General features: G+C 43.9%; 2 protein-coding genes across 17 annotated transcripts in view; both read right to left on the bottom strand.

Annotated features, from left to right (window-relative positions):
• Nucleotides 1–1,921: 1,921 nt before the first annotated feature.
• Nucleotides 1,922–12,462, bottom strand: NOC4L (nucleolar complex associated 4 homolog). Its single transcript, XM_058037214.1, has 15 exons — nucleotides 12,342–12,462; nucleotides 12,093–12,216; nucleotides 11,470–11,576; nucleotides 11,081–11,188; nucleotides 10,795–10,944; nucleotides 10,157–10,256; nucleotides 9,844–9,878; nucleotides 9,690–9,740; nucleotides 9,025–9,136; nucleotides 8,334–8,394; nucleotides 7,685–7,795; nucleotides 5,403–5,566; nucleotides 4,938–5,020; nucleotides 4,122–4,235; nucleotides 1,922–3,823 (listed from the first exon to the last, which is right to left on the bottom strand). The coding sequence occupies exons 1-15, from the start codon at nucleotides 12,435–12,437 to the stop codon at nucleotides 3,707–3,709; spliced, it is 1,533 nt and encodes a 510-aa protein (XP_057893197.1). The 5' UTR covers nucleotides 12,438–12,462; the 3' UTR covers nucleotides 1,922–3,706.
• A 137-nt stretch (nucleotides 12,463–12,599) lies between these two features.
• EP400 (E1A binding protein p400) overlaps nucleotides 12,600–22,309 on the bottom strand; it is a 47,785-nt gene continuing 38,075 nt past the window's right edge. For 10 of the 16 annotated variants that reach the window (XM_058036704.1, XM_058036713.1, XM_058036708.1 and 7 more), the window contains 10 exons: nucleotides 21,839–21,884; nucleotides 21,639–21,748; nucleotides 20,869–21,073; nucleotides 19,771–19,934; nucleotides 19,200–19,406; nucleotides 18,709–18,904; nucleotides 18,217–18,347; nucleotides 17,674–17,841; nucleotides 16,901–16,978; nucleotides 12,600–15,103 (listed from right to left, as the gene is read on the bottom strand). In XM_058036704.1, coding sequence (XP_057892687.1) covers nucleotides 14,831–15,103; nucleotides 16,901–16,978; nucleotides 17,674–17,841; nucleotides 18,217–18,347; nucleotides 18,709–18,904; nucleotides 19,200–19,406; nucleotides 19,771–19,934; nucleotides 20,869–21,073; nucleotides 21,639–21,748; nucleotides 21,839–21,884 — 1,578 coding nt within the window. In that variant the 3' untranslated portion in view covers nucleotides 12,600–14,830. The remainder of the gene's footprint in view (nucleotides 15,104–16,900; nucleotides 16,979–17,673; nucleotides 17,842–18,216; nucleotides 18,348–18,708; nucleotides 18,905–19,199; nucleotides 19,407–19,770; nucleotides 19,935–20,868; nucleotides 21,074–21,638; nucleotides 21,749–21,838; nucleotides 21,885–22,309) is intronic. The other 6 variants (XM_058036709.1, XM_058036719.1, XM_058036717.1 and 3 more) reach the window with 3 other exon arrangements.

Here is a 22,309-nt window from a genome sequence, read left to right as displayed (position 1 = left end):
ATCTCTTTTGGCTCTACTCACATGTTCCAGAACTCTCTTTTTAGAGGTGCAAGTATGGCCCAGGGACAGGGCAAAGAAACTGCAGAAAAGCAATTCTTTTTAGTAATAGATCTCAAACTTTCTTCATAAACTACACAAAGATAGACTCTTGGCTTATTAATAGCAGTAAATCTCCAAGTCCAATAGGCTTCAGTTAATGAATATTGATTATGATAGTGCTGGAAAAAGCCAGTGTCAGTGGAACTGAGATCCTGTAGCCCTTTTTGCCTGAGCAGGGCTGTAAATTAATTGAGAGCTTGTTTTTCAAAATTAGGTAGAGGAAAACACAGGGGTTACGGCTGCACTGTAGCTCTCACTATCTCAGGGATATGAAACCACCTTAATGCTAATAGCAGCACTCATTTACAGATGTAAATTTGCACTTCCCTCTATCTCCCAATGAATATCTTAAAAGTAAGAATCTAAGCTGATTAACACAAACATTGTGGCCACCTCAACCTTTGACTCCCCAGATAAATCACATCATGCTCTTGCTGAGCAGCTCTATTTTGCAGCCAGACTGGGATGCCTTTGAATGGAAGCTCAGGAAAATAAACCAAGGGCAGTCCATTGGGTCAGAGACCTTATTGTTACCCTCTGGTGGGGGACCAGGGCAGTGATGGGTGGGGAGGCTGCAGGGTTATGTCAATGTTTTCATAAAACTCTGTTTTATGATCATTGAAATAGCCCAACAATAACAAAAACCCCCAGAACAGCCCTCTCCCCCCTCCCCACATCTGATAAAAACCAAATAATAACAGGAGTGACTTATGCACTCACTGCCTGGTACTTCAATCTGGCCTTCCAGTTAATACACGCCATGATTAAAGCATCTATAATCTACAGTCTGTGGAGACCTGGAGAGCAGGAGCAGCAGCAGGTGTGCAGCCTGATAAGGCTTGCTCACTCTGTGCAGATGAAACTTTCAATATTTATAACTGCTGATTGTTTTCCTAGATGCCTCCTATTTGAGGGGAAAGGGGTGAAAGTTGAAAGATAAAACCCTGATGAAAGACCAGGTGGAATGTTTTTCCAAGTACAGGGAGGGGCTTAAAGGTATCTGCACCTAAGAGGTGGTTTAAAAATGCAGCTCAGGTAAGAGCAGCATCAGAGCTGGGGGAGTTTGAGGAAGACCTTCAAGGCTTGTCTCAAGTGCACCCAGGCTTTCAGCTGTAAGCTCCTCTGAGCTGTCTGTGGTTTGATTGCCTGCACCAAGCACAGTGGGACTGTGCTGGGGCTGCCAGGCATCATCACAAAATAATTAAGTCACCCCAGGTCAGCTGCAGATACTTCAAGTACAGCATTAACAGCATTTCCAGCTCAGCACTGAAATGTGCTGAGGAATCTGGAAACACCCTGTGTCAGCCTGAGCCCATGCCTCTGCCAGCAGGAGCTGCCACGGGCACCACACACTCCCAGCACACTGGGAATGCCCTGGAAAACATGAACTGCATCCTGCTCCAATGCAGGCACTGCTCACTGCAGGGTGGCATCCACAGCTGGTGGAACACTGGACATGCTGGTGCCTTTGCAGTCCTCCTCCTGGAAAACACAGGGATTTCCATTTCCTTTTTTCCATTTCCTTTCCATGGCATCCTTTTTCCTGGTGCTTGGAAAATACTTTAGGCTGTGGCCATTTGGTCTCAGACACAAGGCAGCAGAGGGCCACACCACAAGGCAGGAGCTGCTGCTTTCCAACATCCCCCACCAAATCCATCTGCCTCTGGAGCAGGGTTTCCCTGTTGGTGCCAGGAGAACCCAGAAGGACAGACAGGCACACAGGTCACACAGCCCTGAGGACAATGCTTACCCTCTGTCCATGCAGAAGAACACAACCAAACTCCCTCATTTTCAGCACTTTGAGATGTGGGTTTGCCCCATGCCCATGTGGTTTAATATCTGTGCCTTCAAAAAGAGCCCAACACTCCTGAGTGTCAATATAATCACAGAAGTGAATGACACTGCTCACCAGCAATTACACACAGACATAATTCAGCTATAACCTGAATAAAATAAAACCATCAGAGAAAGCCATTTTACACAGACATTCATCCTTTCAAATATAGTCATTAATTCCATCTGAGATGATACACTGCCCTCTTTCAAAGTGAGCCATGTGGTTCTCATTGCTACAGCCGAGCACCTCAAGATGTTTACCAAACACAGACAGACAAAAAACCCCATGACAAAGGGAGATACATCTTAGAGATGAAATACAAGGCTTGGGTGAACCTGAACTGAGGTCCCTCAAGTTGAAAGTTCCATCTCAACCATTCTGCCTTCCTACCTCAGATACCACAAGTCAAAGAAAGAAGAAAAGCAGGCTGGCCAGGGAGGAGGCATTGCCCTTTCACCAGAGAACAAAGAAAGAGACTTCCAAAGAAAAAGAGGAGAAATATCAATCCTCAGAAACACCCCATCTGAATTCAAAAGCATCAGAAAGGAAAAAAAAAAAAAAGATGTAGAGCTCTACACTGTGAGGACACGTCCACTGTTTGGAAAGCATGAAAAAACTGGATGAAGAAAATGTAACACTTCAGTGTCTCCAAGACAGCTGCAGTTTTCCTTGACTTAACCAGACTTGGCTGCCAGAAATTGGATTTTTTGGCCTCTGCTTTCTTGATTGTAATTTACTCTTCCACAAAATATGATTTCAAATTATGCAAGCAGAGTTTAAATCTAAGGAGGTAACATTAAGTTGTTGAAAGTGAGTTTTAAAAAAGTTCTGAGTTCATTTGTGAAGTTAATAATGAGTTTATCTCAAACTTAAAACCTTGGGGGGAAACCCCATCAAATGGAATTTGTGCATGACTTCTGCAAGTATACGAAAAATTACCAAAAGCATCCAGTAGCAGTGGAATTAAAAAGTTCTTAGCCCCTGGATACACTCTGGCCAGAGCTCCTAAAACACATGCTGCAAGCAAAACCACAGCAAGCTGCTTATCATTCCGAAGCAAAACTCAAGGATTAGCCTCCCACTGCACATCAGCTGGCCTCCCTGCTACAGCAGGCACCAGGATTATGCTCACTTCCAAAGCTCATGAGCATTTGGAATCCAGCAACCTCAGTGCATGAGATGGGTGTAGAGGAAGGAACACCAGCAACATTTCCTAGATGGATTTACTGAGCACCTTCTGAGCTGTCAGACAAACCAGTTTCAATGCCTTGAACGTGGGAGTGCTGAGTACAGGAATATAAACATCCCTCTCAAGATGAGCTTAAAAATGCATATAAAAATATAATTATAATACATCAGGTGTTTACACTTATGTATTGAAGACATTTATTACAAACAGGCTGTCAGCTCTCATATAAAAGTAAAACATGTGAAAAATAAGAGCAGTCAGAGAATGCAATTCCCCTCAGTCCCATGGAACAGCAGTGAGGTGTCTGTTGATGCAGCCCCTGGTCACAGCCAGCCCCAGCAGCTCTGGGGGAAGGACTGGGATCCCAGCCATGAACAAGCCCAGAAATCCTTGCTCTGAGGAGAAATCCCTTCCAAATACCAGGTGGCAGTCTGCAAGTGTGAGAAACACAGCAAAGTCCATCCTGGAGCAGGAAGAAGGCTGCAGCTCTCCTCACAGAGAAGGGCTGCAGAGCACAGGGGAGCTTTCTGTGTGTCCCTAAGATCCAGCTGCTGACAGATGTGTTTTGGTAAGAGATGGCATCAGTCTAAACTGAAGTGCTCTGCAAAAATATCATTCTTCTTCCCAAACAAACCTCGTACAGGCTCAAACTCCAGGGGCACATCAACAGCCTTTTTCTTTACTTCTTTATCAAAAAGCTACAAAATAAAACCCAGAAAATATTGTCAAAATTCAGCACAGGCTCTTCACCCCAATAACACTGTACACTCTAAAGTCTTAAAACATCCAGCAAATAAACACTTCAAAGAAAAAAGCCAACCCTGTCAGCACTGTTGCTCATGCTGTTATTCAACAGACCATTTTCCTGGTTTGCCCTGGTAACCAAGTCAGTGTAGCTCCCTCCCCAGCAGCAAGGCAGATAACAGGACATGGCTGCTGCATGCAGAACCTCCTTTCCTCTGGTTCCAGTCATTCAGAAAGGCACAGCAGCATTACCTCAGCAGCTGAGAGCTCCAGGAGCCCTGATATGTCATCCTCCATTTCAGACAGGGACTGGTTCAGGACAGCAGCTGCCTTGGCCACATCTGGGTGATAATGGCTCTGGAGAGACTGGAAAAGCAAAATAAATGGGAGATTATCTAAAAGTACAGGGTAACACACATCCATCTGCACTGCCCCTTTGTGGGTCAGATCTCCAGTGACCACCAAATTCCATCAGATCCAAGTTTGCTGCTACTACAAAGTTTCAAGAAATCCTCATTTCAGGCATCTTTCAAAAATGTCAAAGGCTCCTCTCACATGGTCACATCCAGCTCAAGATAAATTCATCTATAGGCCATGCTTGCACTGCATGACCCAATTCTGCCACCTCACAGTGCCCTCATGCCACACCAAAGCTCCAGCTCTCCAAGATTCCAGCTCCTGCACATCACTCTTGCTACAGCCCCCTACACAAACCCCTCATCCATTTCTAGAGGATAACCTAGCTTGACTCAATTCACTTCCATCACGCTCACCAAGTTCCTCTCTCCCCTCCAGAGCCTGGTCCATTTGCAGTTATTTAGTCTGTTTCAGCAAGTTCAAATGTGAGCTCACAAAGCCACCCACTAATTAGCACATACATCTCTCCAGTGTATGGAATCCTTTGCTAGGATAAAAAATGATGCAGAGTAAAAGAATTCATCTCATTTGCAAGATAAATGTCAAGCAGGTTCTTGTGAGAGGGGCTGTCCACTGCCAACACATGTCAAGGAAGCAGCAAGGGTGGAAGAGACCCATACCAGAGCAGATGCTCATTTTGGGATGACATACCTGAATCTCCCACACAGAGCTCTGCAAAGCCCTGCTTTCAGATGGCTCCTCCTCCTCCATAACATATGGATCTTCTGACATATCTAAGGAAACAGGAGATACACAGCTAACACCCCCTGTGTGATGCACATAAACCCAAAGGGAACACAACCCCAGAGCAGTGCTGCAGCCAGAGTTGCTCCTTCCCAAGTCATTTATGGTTCCAGGGACAAACTGACAAATCCCAGCATGACCCAAGAGTCACTGCTGGCAGCACTACAGAACCATGTTACTTTTAAAGAGCAGAGCAAGTAGAGCACTTGGAACAGCTTTGAGTTTAACAGCAGGAGCCTGCTGACCTTCCACAAACCCAAGGGACAGGACAAAGGCATCCTTCCAAACCTCAGAACTGCCATCTCCCCTTTTCCTCCACAGGGATGCTCCTCTTTATGCTGCCTTAAAGGCATAAAACAAAACCCCCCTTACCTGCTGGCCCTGCTGGCCTGTGCAGCAGCACCTTGCAGGCGGGGTGCCTGCGGAACAGGTTGCAGATGAAGGGCAGGATCATGAGCAGAGCCTCGGGAGGAGCCGTGAGCGCCAGCCGCGCCAGCCGCTTGATGAACGCTGCCACCAGGTAGGCTGGCAGGTGCCTGGGGACAGGGGACAGCAGGGGACAGCCTGTCAGAGCCCTGGCAGGACAGCCAGCAGCCTCAGCCACCCCAACAGCACGGCAGGGGGCTCATCAGGCTGCTCTGGCTGTGGATAAAGAGAAGCTTTAGGAATTGTGGTGCTTGTGAGGGTCCCCAGGATGAGGTGAGAGATGAGAATGTGACTCCAAGTTCTCAGAAGGCTGATTTATTAATACACCATATTATACCATACTATATGATATTCTACCATATATATATGATATGATATGATATGATATGATATGATATGATATGATATGATATTATATTATATCATATCATATCACACTATACTATATTATATCCTATTATATCATATCATATCACACTATACTATATTATATCATATTATATTATATCATGTTATATTACATTACACTATACTACATAATATCATATTTTATTACATTACACTATACTACATTATATCATATTATATTACATTACACTATACTACATTATATCATATTATATTACATTACACTATACTACATAATATCATATTTTATTACATTAAACTATACTACATTATATCATATTATATTACATTACACTATACTACATAATACCATATTATATTACATTACACTATACTACATAATATCATATTATATTATATTATATTATATTATATTATATTATATTATATTATATTATATTATATTATATTATATTATATTATATTATATTATATTATATTATATTATATTATATTATATTATATTATATTATATCTACACTAAAGAAAGAGAAAGGATCCTCAGGAGGCTTAACAAGAATGAACAATTAAAACTCGTGACTGACTCAGAGAGTCCGACACAGCTGGCTGTGATTAGTCATTAATTAAAACAATTCACATGTTTGGATAAACAATCTCCAGGCTACATTCCAGAGCAGCACAACATGGAGAAGCTAAGGGTTCTCATCTCCCCAGGAGAAGAATCTTGGGCAAAGGGGATTTTTCAGAGAATATCACAGTGACAAGGAATCTCAAGTTTAAGCAGCAATGTGTTGTGTGCTGGCTGGAACAAATTTTGGGGGAATTTACATTCAGGGCATGAAATATCTCAGATCACTGTGAGAGTCAATCCTGACACGTGGCACCACTGCCAAGCACAGCCCCTGTACACAGACACTGTCATGGCAAACTTTATTCAGTCCTTTCATAAACTGAGTGCTTGGCCAGGGAACCTTAATTATATTCTTCTTATGTCATTTTGTGGGTTTAATTAATACACAGGCCATGATGTTAAATTTACATAACATTTCCAAGCACTGCAGCTGTTAATGGGAACATAAAGCTCCCATGTAGTGCAAATGTGCAGCATAATGCTTTTTTTTTAAATGGTAAAAATGCAAATTTCTAACAGCAACCACAACATTTAAGCCCCTTCTTCACATCAGAAGATGAAAATGACAATTTTCAGTCACTCAGGCCTCACTACACCTGCAAGGCTCAACAAAGTTACCCACAGGTCTTGTCACTCTGTCCAAAGTACACCAGGACTACAAGGGGGTTGGATATGAAGTGCCTGGTGCTGTGCTGCTCTTGGTTTATTTTATAACTTATGACAGCAACTATATGACCAGCTGCCTATCCAGCTTCTTTCCTGTGTACAATGAACTGACAACATCAAGACAGGCTGTCAAACACTTCACATTTCAGTGCTTTATGTCTGCAAAAAGCCATCCATTTATCAACAGCTTTGTAATCTATAAAAACCCAGCAAATTTTACTTTTCCATTTTTACAAAGACAAGACAGAAAATTCATCACTTTCACCCAAAGTGGAACAGAGATCAAAAACACATCCATATGCACTTGCAGCTCAAACTCTGATAACTAACTGCAATTCTTCCTTTCTGAAAATCTATGTCTGTGAGGCAAATCTTCAAAAATAGCACCTGAAATGTTACACAAGACTACAATAATAGTCTCAGATTCAGTTTTCTCCATACAAAATGTATCTAATCCAGCAGGAACACTGAATATATTAAAATCCAGACATGTGGGAGACTGCTCAGGAACAGAAAAGCAGGAGGAAAATATGTGAGCACACATAAGAAAGATGCTACTTACGATGAAGACAAAAAGAGATCAGTCAGGTGGAAAAAGCGAGCTCGGTACTTCACGTGATAGATGGAAGGGTCTAACAGGCTGTACAGCTTCTTGTAAAAGTCAGGGTACTCCCTGTTGAAAAAAAGGAAAAAATACAACATCCATTAGAGGTGTACAGTGGGGCTGTGTCTAAATGTCTTTGTGCTTTCATTAAGAGCATCCCAGCCCACTGCTGGGCTCTGTTTAGCTCTCCTAGGCTTCCCTCTACAGTCACCACCTGAAAACAAACTGCAAGGTGAATTTATGGCTCTTGCAGTGCTCAGCCACCTTCAGGGTGTGAAGCCATGACCAGTGACTGCAAATGGTAGAGGATGCAGTGAAAGGGACACCAAAGACCATGGCTTCACTCTGTAATCAGATCAATGGAAATTGATTTTTAAGTGCTGAGCAACCACAGCCTAGAGAACAGACTATTTAGGTTCAGTTGTAAAAGAAATCAGACAGCCAAAAAAGCTCAGCATCCAAACAGCCTGAACCTCTTGTGCAGTTTGGCTTTCTCATGGGGAATTTCAAAGCCTGAAAGTGTGGTGAATCCATTTCAGTTCCTCTTACATAAAGACATAAATGCAAAAACCTATGTTCCTTTAAACAATATACTCTTTTTACTTACAGATTATGCTGATGAATCAAAATAAACAACCCATTTAGGGCTAGAAGACTGATTGCTCCACCTGTAAGAAAACAGGCAGATATCAACACAATAAAAATAACTAGGAAAAAAAAATCTTTACCTTTTTTCTATAATACAATCTTCCCAGAAGGAAAGCAAAACTGAATAGCTGAAATCAGAGCCAGTGTGATGGCTGAAAGGTGAAACAATTTCTTCTGCACCCCTCCAGACTCCCAAGTTTCTTACAAAGATTAAGCTGTAGTTTAGTTGAACAAATGTTCAACAACTGAGACACAAAAATGTGCTGCTTTAATTCCTCAACAAAGTCACACTGGGGAGGCAAAGGTCTGCTCAGAAAGGACATTTCTGCAGCAATCTGGGGATCCTGTGTTTGGATCAGCAGCACTGGCTGAACTCTGTATTTAAAACAAATCACTCCAGTATTCTACTCTTCCCCAAAGCCTTAAAAATTATTTTCCTTACACACAAGGAGCAATGACATTGACAAACACAGGGTAAAATCATCTCACTTTCAGGGACAATGGAGTTGACCCTAGTTCCTTAGCTCCATCCAAGCCAAAAGTACACATATTCCATCAGCCAGGGTGTGGTGCTGCATCCAGCAGAGCTTCCACGTCCATCTGTGCCATGCTGGAGGTGCCTCAGAGGATAAAATGCTGTTCTCACTCACCTATGCCATAGGCCACTGTCAAGAAATCCATCATGAGAGTGGGCTCGTTCATGTAAGGCAGGACAGAGTCGTGCAGAATGACAAGAACCTTTTTGTAAAGGCCAGGGGGCAGCTGTGAAGGACAAAACAACACAGAGAAACAAACACTGCAGGGAGAACTCAGTCAGCAGCAGCAACCTGTGGCTCAAAAAGGCAATGCACAAGCAGAAGGGAATGTGACAGGAAAATAGAGAACAGCAGGAAAATACAGCTTGCAGCAGCAGTTCCCAAATGGGAGAGTTTACAGGTGACACCAAGGAAGTTCATTCAAGAAGCAGGTGCTCACAGCTAAGTGTCATCACTCACGTGGAGAAAACCACCAGGAAAAAGGCTAGGAAAGTTTCAGCTTGTGAGCAGAGATTGTTATGCTGCAGATCACCCTTATGGGCAGAGATGTTTAAGGTAGGGAAAAAAGGCTGAGGGTAAGGAGAAAAGCAGACAATATATGAGGTCACGTTTCTTGGCAGAGTGATCCCACAGAAATGGTCACTGGGCTGTTCCCACCCAACACCCAGAACATCCTGGGGTCCCACCAGCAGCTTCCTGCAAGGCTGGACACAGCTGCTAAGGATCAGCAATCCTTAAATTAAAGAGCAATGAAGATCAGAGGCAGAAATAACACTCACCTTGTGCTTCAAAAAAGTCAGCCACATTTTTTGAAACACCTGCCTGTGTGCCTTAAAACAGAATTGCAAACAGTGAGTTAAACACGCTGGTACAGATAATGCTCTATTTTAAGCAGACAAAATTTCAATTCTAATGCACCAAATGAACAGTTACCTGCAGCTTTGAAAATTTCAGCTCCTCACGGTTATCTAAGAAGAAAGAGAAACCAGATGTTGAACTTTAAATGGATATTTAAAAAATTAAGATGAACCTTTTTAACTTAGCTCTTGGGCTGAAGTACCTAATTTGATATAAGGCCATAACAGCCTGTAGACTGAGGAATGTGGGTTTTTAAGACTGTTTAGAATCACAGTGATCAAAGACGCAGAAATTTTTCATCAGCAAACAATAATAAAGTCTTTACACACTAGAAATCTTAACCTGATTTTCCTTTTCACACACAGTTTATCATGCAGAGTTCACTAACCTTGCTTGACCATAAATTTCACCATCTCAGACTCTTTGTTTGGCATGTTAATGGGTGAGATGAGGGAAAACACATTCTGCTGGTAAAAAGGCAGTGGCCGCTGAGGAAAAAAGGAAAAAACAAACTTGAAGCAAGTTCCACATCAGAGCGCAAGATGCTGGGCTTCAATTGTGCCCTGTTTCCAAGTACTGAATATATTTAGGAAAGAGAAAGAGAAAAGGATGACTAAAAACTACATCAATAAACTACACACTGGTATATTCTCTGTTGCAGATCAGAAAATTATCTCTGCACTAATTCTGGCTTAACAAAACTGCTGGAGCCAATGAAGGAAACAGGTTCTTCCTCTGCAGCAGAGCACACAGAATTAAAAGTTGTCTGTGTGTCACCCAAGCTGTGAAGATTTGGGTAAAACAGAAGCTAGAGCTTAGACCAGAAAGAACAGTATGTGTCTTGAGTAAAGCCAGTCTTGGCATACTGATGTATATAAGAAAAAAAAATCAATGCCTCAGTGGGCACACTCATTTCTCTGGCTTCCAAATATTTCCATATACTACTAACTCCTCCCTGCTTCACACACAAGATTCACAACCCAGAGCAGCTCATCCAGAGCCACCTGAGCAGTAACAATTTGTTACCTCCTTTGTCTTTTGCATGACCTGCCCGATGCTGGCAGTGACAGCCTTCATGACAAAGTAGCGAACATCATCGTACTCCAGGTACTCCTGGAAGCGGGAGATCAGCAGGGAGGAATCCTCGGTGGTGGGGAGCAAACCATCAACAACCACCTAACAAGGGGTTTGGAAAGGAAAGCAACAAGTCAGACACTCACAGCACTGGAGCACAGAGTGGGAGGCTGAGGGCACATGAGTTTGTGTGCCATCAGGTCACTGACAGGAGGGACTTTTCAGGTCTGCAGCTTACCTTGAGAAGGTCACATGGAAAAGTTAAAGTTCCTTTCCACTCTATTTTGATCAGTGGATACTGTGCCTCCAATTCTACAAACTTCATGAGTGTGCAGAGTGCCTGCTCCTTAAACAAAAAAAAAGAAAGCAACGTCACAAAAAAAACCCCACAAAACACTTAAACAAGAACAGGGGTCAAACCCAAAGGAGGTACCTTCAAGAGGAGGAAGAATGAAATGAGATATTATTTCCTGAGAAAGCTGCATACTTGCTGCTGGTGAGCAGAGGTGAAGCAGAGCATCAGTGCTGTTTTACAGCCCTGCCTGCCCTCCCACACTGAAACACCGGGCGAGAGCCTCAAGGGATCCCCTGAACCCCCCGTGGGTCCGCAGCGAGCTCAGGACCCACCTTGACCTGGAAGGCTTCGTGCCCCATGAGCTCTCCCAGGCAGCCCACGCAGTCCCTGTAGCGGTGCCGCATCCATATCCTGTACTTGTCCTGGGCGCTGTAGCTCTCTGTGAGGGACAGACAGACACACAGACACAGGCTGGGCTGTAGCTCTCTGTGAGGGACAGACAGACACACAGACACAGGCTGGGCTGTAGCTCTCTGTGAGGGACAGACAGACACACAGACACAGGCTGGGCTGTAGCTTTCTGTGAGGGACAGACAGACACACAGACACAGGCTGGGCTGTAGCTCTCTGTGAGGGACAGACAGACACACAGACACAGGCTGGGCTGTAGCTCTCTGTGAGGGACAGACAGACACACAGACACAGGCTGGGCTGTAGCTCTCTGTGAGGGACAGACAGACACACAGACACAGGCTGGGCTGTAGCTCGCTGTGAGGGACAGACAGACACACAGACACAGGCTGGGCTGTAGCTCTCTGTGAGGGACAGACAGACACACAGACACAGGCTGGGCTGTAGCTCGCTGTGAGGAACAGACAGACACACAGACACAGGCTGGGCTCGAGCCGGGCCGCGCCTGTCCCGGGCAGCGCCGCGGGCCCCGCTCCGTGCTCACCGCCCAGAGAGGCGTCCTGCTCGGGCAGCGGCCCCACGAACAGCTCCCCTCGCTCCAGCAGCGCCCCGAAGAGCCGGCCGCAGATCCTGGCGGCGCTCACGATGTCCTCCGGCTCCTCCTGGCCCTGGGGAACAGCGTGTTAGAGCGGCGGCCCGGCACCCGCTCCCCTGGCCCGGCATAGCCCAGCCCGGCCCGGCCACGCTGCCCTCCCTCCCTCAGCCCGCTCCCCCGGCCTGGCCCGGCCCGCACCGCCAGCGGCTCCAGGAGCTCGAAGACGCGGTTGGCGCTGGAGCGGCTGCTCAGCACGGCCTCCAGGCAGGCGGCGAGCGCGGCCTCCCGCGCCATGCTCGCAGCGGAGGAGGGAGGAGGAGCCGCGGCCGCTCCGCCTGCAGGCGGGCCGGCAGCGGGGCGGGGATCGGGGCCGGTATCGGGAGGGGGATCGGTCCCTCCCGCCACCCACACCGCCCCTCCCGGTACAGAAGGCAGGGCGAGGCGGCGGTATAAAAATGTACACTTTATTACACCTTCAGGTAGGATACAGCACTATTCCTTATCATCCTACTGGGGCGAGTACAAATGTTCATCACTTATGTACAGGCTGACTTCCTAACACACTCCTGGGAGAAAGACACACCGAAAGGAAGAAAAAACTAATTAGAAGGAAAAAAAAGTAATGGTGACTTTTTATCTTCATCAACTGACCTAAACAAGAAACAATCGCCTCTTTAGACACCAAATCAGACCAGCACAACGACGTAGCCAACAGCTCTCCCACTGCTGGAACTGTTCCCCCCCACCCCGACCTTCATGCACATCATAAAAGCTAAACACTTAAAAGTAAAACTGGGGCTACCTAAGCAATATTTCTGGATGAGCAAGGCTATACTGTACACAGTGTCACTATCCATCACCACTGCATCTGCTTTGCAATTTAACCTACTCTGCTGTCAGCAGTGCCAGCTCCCTGGCTGGCAGGGAAGTTTAGGGGATGGCACACGCCAGGGGTTAGCAGGGTCAGGGGAATACTACTGCATGCAAAAACAGCTTTAAAAAAACCCTAAATGCCCTTGTATTTGTACACCTGAGGGTCCAAGAAAAAAAGTATGCAGGACAAAAGAGGTATAAATTAAAAAAATCAGGAACGCTGCCTGAACCAATGTTAACTTTGTGATCTGAACAGAATTGGCTGTACTTATCCCAACTAACACAGAGGAGCTGGCTGAGAATTCTTTCTTGTTTAAGCCACGTGGATTGCCAGGTACCAACAAGTGTGGACATACAGAGGTAAAAACAAAAGATATGCTTTCCTTGCCATTAAATAGGCTCCTTTCCTAAAAGAGTAAAAAGATCACAGAATGAAAAAATAATATTAAAACCATCTCAGAAAAGGAATGTTGTAATTTTGTCTGGATTTTACACATTGTGCAGTTTTATGGCCAAAGTAAAATAAATCCCTTCAAGCCACCATGGGCTTTTTGATTCCTCACTCAGTGCTGTTTGCAAATTCTGTTATTCATTGTATGCAAGAAAAGTAAAGAAACCCCCCACAGTTCTATGCAGCTTTTTGCTTTTTTTTTTTCTCCATAACAATAAGGCAAACTGATTCGGAGGAAGAGGCCACGCTCTATTCACATCCAAAATACCCACCTGAAGATACATTCATTGTTAGCTTTAGTAAAAGAATAGTACAAAAGTTAGATCTTACTCTTTACACAGTTGAAGAATTAAGTCTTAGATTTAATTTCACTATTCTCCCCTTCCCCCAGCCCTCCCCACCCCCTAAGCTGAAAGCCGTGTAAAAAGTACTGAACATTTAAACATGTTGCAAGAGCAGAATGAAACTGAGAGATTCGATTTTATCAGCTGGAGATTTTTTGTGACAGAAGTCCCATGAGAAACAGCTATGGATCATCTGTTTAGCTGCATCTACTGAACAATTCTTTTACAAAAAAAGAAAATGGGCTACACTTTAATACACATTTACTATCAACACAGTATTTACGCAGCTCATGCCTAAAATATCCATTATTTTAAAGTGAAATACGAGAATGAGCACACAGGTTGGGTGATTCAGTAAACTGTACACAAAAACTACTAACAAACATTTTAAAAGACTTACAAAAATGGAGAATGAAACCTTTTTTTTTTTTTTCCTTTTTAATTACATATACTTACAGGTTTTCACATTTATTGGCTAAACTTTGCAGGGAGCACTTCAAGCCTGTGTTAGATCTTCCAGGGGTGTTTACCACAGGGAAGAACACCACAGAGCTTTTGTACAGATGGGTAACACTGTGCAGTATCAGGTACACCTGGTTTTTGTGTGGCTTCACTGTGGGTACTGAGCACACACTGAACTACAGCAAGGAGCTGCACATGCCCACAGGCAGGTGTGGTATTTTAACACAGATGGATTTTACTGACATTCATGGCAGATCACCATTTCACTTTTGAGAAGCTGGGCAGAATTTCAACCTAAGTAATGCTTGCTTTACGTGGTTTAAATGAGCACAGAGAACACAGAGGCAGAATGCATCTTGTACAGAGTTTGAGTGCTAAACAGTTGCTAATACACTGAAGTTACATGTGAGTTTTCATGTTTAAATGTTCACCAGCAAGAAACCTTCTGCTACAAAAAAAAAAAATAGAGGTGTTTTATCTTCATTTGGATGTTTAGAGTAGCTTCTCACTTGTCTCAGCAAACACAAAATCCTGTGTTTCTCTGTTATTGCAATAGTTCAGCTTGGTTTAGTAGGTGCCTTTAATCTGACAGTCGGTGTCCTCATCTGTACTTTTGCTTGCTGACTCTGGGCTTCAGGTGTTGCTGGTGTCTGGGCTGGGTTCTGTACACCTGGAGCCTGAACCTGGGGAGAGGCTGTGGTCACAACCTGCTGCTGGATCAGCTTCTGCTGCACCACCTGAGCAGTGGCAGTGGTTGCAGGGATCACCTGAACCTGCTGCTGTCCTGCTGTCGTCTGAGAAAGGGTCACGGTTTGGGGCTGAGCTTGTACCTGCACAGCAGGAGGAAAAGACAATTACAAAATGGTTCAGCATTAAACTGAGAAGTCCTTACATTTCTGCTCTACAGAAGGAGTCCTGCTTCCTTAGGTATTTGCTCTCTTAACTGACAAACATCTCAGACAATGATTCTGGGAACAGAGGCTCTGTGGTTTCACTGACAAACACCACTCTGTCACATTTTCTAGAGCCTTATAAATCAGAACTAGGAGCCAAAGTGCCTGTAACTCTGGTCTCTGCAGTGCAAATCCAAGGACATGCCCTCAGAGACATTCAGAAGGCAGATGAAAGGTAAAGAAACCCTACCAGATATGTAGGAAAATTCCTGTACTGCAGAAGTGAAGGAACAGGGAAAAGAACAGAGGGACAGCCAGAGGACCCAAGAGGTTCAAATGCTGACTCTGCACCCATATTGTGACAATAAATACAGCCACTGAGGCTGCCCAGCAGTCTCTGCCATTTCCCTTTCAGACTACAGCTGCCAGTCTCTATTGCCAATTTATGGCAGAATAGTTTGAACTCCATCCAGATATCTAATTTTCATAGCTCTACCCAGAGCAAGGGAGAAAAAAAAAAAATCAACATCTCCTTGTTCAGAGGACAAGGTAATGAAAACTGAGCAGCTTCAGCTGCCTTTGTCAGGTGCAGAAGCCAAACAAAGCTACAAGGACTTCTGCAGAGGAAAAATTAACTCTTGAATGATCCAAAAGGATTTCAGTGGGAAGCACTAAAAATGCAGATAAAAAGAATGCCCCATACGCATAAAGACCATAGTTTAAAAAATACTTATCATGGCCTAAGCCTACTGCCACTGAAGTCACTGGTGTACATGGGAGGGAAATTATTTCCCTTTTTGCCACAGACACCAAGTCACAGAGTTATGCCACCATTGATGACTTCTGAAAATGATTTAGGAGCTCTTCCTGACTACAGAGGGCAACTCAAGTTGTGTTGACTGATGAGGTTTCCACCTCCTGCTGTCCACTTTGCCCTTGAAGCATTCACATCTGAGGTGGTTATCAGACAGCTCACACCATTTTATCACCATTTGGAGATAAACAGTCACAGATTTTATTCTGCACTGAAACACTGCACTGTGAACTGTGGCAGATTAAGAACTGACTGGCCCAGATTTTTGGGCACCAAAGGCAAGAACTCCATTCACCCTCCAAAGCTCAATCATTCCTGCCAATCAACTGCCTAAGTTAGGCCTGTTGCTAATGATCTGGATGACATTGTTCTGAACAGTGATAATTAAACTGCCTGGTCCTTAGGGGAGGGGAACCAAACCACCTGAGCTTCTCCTGCCCAAGCCCTGTCTGTTACCAGCACAGATTTGAAACAGCCACCACACCATTCTGCCTTCTACAGAGCACTTGGCACAGCTCTGTGAGCTGAAACAAAACAACCTGTAACCTTCAATTTGTCCTAATTTTTGTGGAAAAAGCTCAGATGGCGCTCATTAGTTCAATTATTTGCTATATTGACTATACATCACCAGAAACCAGTTTTTAAACATCTTTAAAGCTCTAGAAAACACTTTTAAAAATCTGTTTTTCAGTTTATCTACAGTGATGAACAAACATTGCTATATCTATGAAAGTTTTAGACCAGAGAATAAACCTCAGCTGATTCAGTATTCAAGATTTATTTTTATAGAAAGGCACTTGCTATATCCTTCAAAAATACTACCTATGCCACACATAAGGTGAAAAACACACACATTCCAAAAAAATGAGCTTTTGTAAAGATCACGTTTCTAGTGCTATATTTGAAAGAGCAAAACCTACCTGTTGGGAAACTGAAACCATCTGCTGAATGTTGGCAACAGTAGCCTGTTGCTGGACCACTTGTGGGAGTTTTGCAACCTGTAGTGATATGAGATAAAAAAAGATTGGATCAAAATAAAAAGCTGCTGATAGCAGCAAAACACCCAGGCCTGTTCACGCTAAGTTGCAGCTTGGCATTTTCAGTGAGGTTGAATGTTTATGAAACAGTTTAGATCTGTGAAAATAACTTAGCTAGGGGAGGAAGATAAATATTTTCATTTTTAACTACAACAGAGTAATTTCATCCCAACTACCTATAAAACTGAAGGAAGCACATGAGTTCTAACAGGTTCCATTATCTGGGAGATACTTTTGAAAGAGTAAGGCTTCCCATTCCTAACCTCCTTCTTTTTTCCTTGGTAAGGCTGATCCAGTTATGCAGAAAAGAGAGTATGTGAGTTGTCACATACTCTTGGCTGCCAGAGATTAGGCTGTGATGCAACACCAGAAACAGGAAAACCTCTGGCTGAATTTTCCTTAGTAAACACAGTATGGAATCCCTTGCCTAATAAAAAGGAGTGACTAAACTATTTTATTTCAGCTTTTACTTGCAGCTCACAGTTGCTCTGACTCGCTGTAAGGCCACATATGCAGCACCACTGAAATTTATTAAAAAGTCAATTTAAATGAACATGTGACTAGAATTAAAATGAGTGAGTGCTGAATTCTACCTCACCTGTTGTCTTTACAATTCTCCAGTCCCAGTACAGTTTAAAGGTGTAAACCTGTGTTACCTGTACCTGAATCTGGGCCTGCACTTGCTGGGTTCCACCTGGTTTCTGGGTTTGGGAAATTGGAGTTGTTAAGAACTGGGTTTTAATGGCAGGCTGTGTAGCATAAGTTACTTTTTGCTGCTGTGAAGTCTGCTGTTGGGTCTGGACCGTGACCTGCTGAGCATTTATCTGCACAAGAGAAAAAAAGGCATCAATGACTACAAAAGGCAAGTGTATGTGGGGGAAAAGAGACTAATTACATTTAATTATTGAAAAAAAAGCAATTCAAAAAATGAGCACTAGATGAATGCCTTCATGCATTTACACAAGTATTCAGAATTAAAGTATTTAAAGAAAAGTTTCTCTCTTATACACAACACTCACACAACAATACACTTACTAAAAACTACCAATCAACCACTTTACAGAAAAAATTAAGCACCTGAGAACCTGTTCTCTCTACATATACCTAAGATTCACCCCTAGAAATCCTGACTGACTCTCTAGGGGAGTCCTGGTCACCCAGAACCACTGCACTAGTTAATAGAGAACAGACAATGGTACCTTTTGCTGCACAGTAGCTTGTCCCTGTGCAACCTGGGGCTGGATGGCTTTCTGCTGCTGTGCTGCTTGGTGGTGCTTGAGTTTCAGCAGCTGCTGGACATGCAGTGGCTGTGCAACTACTGTCTGGCCTCCTGAAAATTACAGAAATAATTAGAACTGTAAGAGTCTTCAGTTTATTGCTTTGTACCAGTAATCACAGTCTGCACACACAGATTCTGCTTTTACAGACTTGTACATTTGCACAGGTTTGAGCAGTAACAACCCACTGATTTTAATGGAAATAAGACATGATTTTAATAGTGGAGAAAATTTCTTCTCCAAGGGCATGAGTAAGCTAATTTATTGTTTCAACAACAATTTTCCTATAAGAAAAAAAACTGTCTATACTATAGGAGACTGGTATATAATTATATACATATATATACTTGGTATATAATTGTATTATATATAATTTAAATACAATTCTTCCTATATCCAACTTGCTTCACATACCTGCTGCTTTCTGTGGCTGCCCAATGGCAACACTAATGCCTGCCACAGTCACAGGGAGTGTGGTGACTCCTGCAGATGACACAACAGCAGCTGGAACAGACACCACTGGAGGCTTTGCCAGAGCAACCTGGGCTGCTTGTGGAGTCTGGGCCTGGATCTGTCCTTGTGCTTGGAGCTGGGAAGCAGGAACACGAGTCTAAGCAGTAAGGAATGAAGATTATTGTACCAGCACAGAAAGATTTGCTGCATATAACAGGTGATTATAAAGTGATAGCTGTAAATGTAATGGCTCCTGTACAGTGACACAATTCAGAAATGGTATCAATGGGTAAATAAATACAATGTAAAGGTACTTGTGGTACATCTGTTCCTTCTGCAGTGCCAGAGCAATGCAAAGGGCACTTGTGAGTGAATGAGCAGTGCCCAGCTCATTTAAACCAGCCAAGAGTGAGATGTTTGGGACAGCTTTTGCCAAGTCAAAGGCAACTCACCAGGCGTGCCACTTGCAGGTTGGTGACCGTGGTGCCCGTGAGGACAGCGCCAGGACGAGGGGCTGTCACAGCAGTGAGCTGCTGGGTTTGCTGCTGCTGCTGTACTTGCACTTGTGCTGTTTGCTGCTGTGCCCCTTGCTGGGTCTGCTGGGCTGCCTGCTGCTGGGGGAGCTGCAGCTTCTGCTTCTGTAACTTGAGCAGCTGCTCCTGCAAAATTCAAACACCTCCATCATTTCCAATAGTTTACATCACAGGAGAAAAATGGAGATGAATCCAAAGCTTAAAAGGAGAAACATTCTGTACCAGACTAGAGCTAAGATCAAGTATCTAAAATGTAACTCTTTTACACAATGGCTTCCAGTGAGCAGCACTAAGTGCTTTCCATCCTGCCCTACTCTACTATTGCAAGTGCTGTCAAGACTCATTGCCTGCATGAAATTTTAGTAGGATGAAATTTAAGAGGCAAATACATGTCACTGTAGCCCAAGAAAACAGAACACAACACACACTGCTAAGGAAGCTTACAGTAATGAGAGAAATGTGCTACATTGCTTCATGAGTGGTTCCTCACCTGTGACAGCTTCCCTACAGTTTTTATTTGAGCTGGAGACTGGGCTTGTGCCTGAGCCTGGATCTGTGGGACCTGCACCTGAGCAGCCTGCTGCTGCTGCTGCCTCAGCAGCTGGAAGTGAGCAGGGGTGATGGTTTTGCCTGACAGCTGGACTGTTGGTGTAGCTGTGAATAAAGAAAAAACAAAACATTATGACAAATACGTTTTAACATTCAGTTTCACTCATGAATTTCACCTGAGAAGTCAAGCTGTTAAATGCTTATTTTTCTGTTCCTGCACACTTTGTGGATTTACTACATGTAAGAAGACATTATCATGAGCATGATGTAAAAGCAGAGTACATCATAAAATAGAAGGGCCTTTCTTCACAATGGTTTTTAGTCAAGACAGTCAATTCTAGTATTTTACTGCTAGATTTTTAATAATATTTTTAAATCACAATGCCCAGGGGCCAAGCTCTCTATTACCATACTTTATCCAGAAATACTGGAGATAAATGTCATCTGAGCACCAACAATAAAGGAAGTTAAAAATCACAGCCCTGTTTCATTGTGTCCAAGACTTCCAATATTGTGGGGCTGTGGTGGCGGATCTACAGGGATTCTGGGAGCCTTTGTGCACTACTGGAAAAAGTCCCTGAACACAGGATTGCTGCCACATTTCTCTTCACAGAGAAAAGCAAGACACAATTCTTCCCAAGAATATTTCTGTGTTTCTCTGAGGCTCAGAGAATGATCAAAACAATTCTTATCTCATTTGCTGTGCCTGTGTTGTGCCAAAGTAGAATGCAATGTGGAGATTGTTTACCCAGAGTGGTGGTGTTTTGTTTCCTTGGCCTATCGGGTGTGTGTGTTGGGACTGTAGGCTCACAGTCACGACATGTTGTGCAGTGGAGTGCAGCTGAGTGCTGGGCAGATTCAGTTTAGATGTAATGTAATATAGAATAAAGTAGTACAATAGTACAATACAAAATAGTACAATAAAGTCATTAATTAGCCTTCTGATAAGGAGGAGTCAGACGAATCATTCCCTCCCCCTCGTCGGGGGCAAAACTATCCGCTATACAGGATCATTATATCCGCTATACAGGATCCTTACCTGGTGTCACCTGGGTCACCAAGGACCTTGTCTGGGTCTGCACAGGGGTGAGGTTGGTGGTGACCACGGCTGAGGCTGTCACCGACGTGACGGCGCGCACGCCCTGCGTGGAGGCGATGGTCACCAGCTCGGTGGAGGCTGCGGGCGCCGCGGCCGCGCGGGGCTGGCTGTGAACCACCTGGGCAGTGGCCGTGCCTCCCGAGGTCTGCAAGGGAACACAGCTTTACTGCTCGCCTCCCAGCCTCACGTCCCCCTTCTGCAATGGAATATCCTTCCAGGCAATTTTAAAAGCAAAAGCTCCAAATCTGTCTAACACATCTGTTTGGATGAATCTTAAAATCAGCATGTGGTTAAATCTTTTTCCAACAGGCTGATCACCAAACCCTTCACTCCATTACAGACATTTGATTTTAGTACCTTTCAATATTTTGCTTTATCTTCCATAGTCTTAAACCATTAACATAATAATAAAGATCATAATTAATAAAGCACAAAACAATTACAGGCTGAAAATGTTAATGACATAATACATTGCTTTTAGCAGCACTTTCCTATAAATTATTTTTAACAGTATTAAGCATTTTTTTCTGATACGCCATTCCAGTGTGTTCTGATGTTTGGTAAGAGAGAGAGGTTTGATAAAGAACCCCAAGATGCACATGACATTTGCAAGAAGCAGAAATTCCGGAAACATGGGAAACTAAAGCAATGCTGATAAAACATGGAACCCAGTGTGTCCAGGGACACAACTAGTGACAGGATCTACTCACAGTCAGGGTCCCAGGTATAACAGGTGAGGCCAGACGTTTATTGATGGGCTGGAAGGTGGCAGCAGGGACCCCAGCAACAGTGTTCACAATCACATTTCCACTCACTGTAGCTGAAAGCAAGCCAGGATTAAATGTGAGATTCTGAGAGTGAAAATCCCAATGTCCATCACCTCCTATGCCCAGTTATAAAGTCTCCTTACCAGTCTGGATGCTCGTCCCCGTCACTGCTGTTTTGATGGTGCCTGCCTAATTAGAAAACAATTAAGGTAACATTTTAAAAAAACAATGGAAGAAAACTGAGCATTGCTTAACACAGTGCTGTATTCCAGAAGTGACAAAATAACAAAAAATAAACGGAACACACAGATTTCTGCAGTTGTTCATAGACACTACAGATCACAGCAACTAACGCATACATAAATCAGGATTCTGCCTCACAATGAGCAGCTGTAGACCAGCCATGTGTGTGGTAAACCCTGGTCACTGGACATCCCTGTTAGCAGAGGAAGGGAGCAATACCTTGGACAGCCACTCACACAGGAACATCACTGAGCACTTCATACACAGCAATGCTTGTGGGTCAAAACACATCCTCTGTGTCTTTCTGCAAAAGCTGTGGTACTCCTGCTCTGCAGCAAGCAAAATAAATCCACCATAGCCAGCACACATTA

The sequence above is a fragment of the Melospiza georgiana genome, chromosome 18, assembly GCF_028018845.1.
Source record: "Melospiza georgiana isolate bMelGeo1 chromosome 18, bMelGeo1.pri, whole genome shotgun sequence".
Lineage (NCBI taxonomy): Eukaryota > Metazoa > Chordata > Aves > Passeriformes > Passerellidae > Melospiza > Melospiza georgiana.
The sequence above is the reverse complement of the archived record's forward strand: the minus strand, read 5'-3'. Positions and strand labels throughout refer to the sequence as shown.

Coding starts and splice junctions, on each gene's coding strand:
- NOC4L (XM_058037214.1), bottom strand. CDS start 12,437: ATGGCGCGGGAGGCCGCGCTCGCCGCCTGCCTGGAGGCCGTGCTGAGC. Junction 9,137..9,689: donor TGACTTTTTTGAAGCACAAG/GTGAGTGTTATT, acceptor TGTCCTTCACAG/CTGCCCCCTGGCCTTTACAA. Junction 7,796..8,333: donor TTGATTCATCAGCATAATCT/GTAAGTAAAAAG, acceptor TTTTTTCAACAG/GGAGTACCCTGACTTTTACA.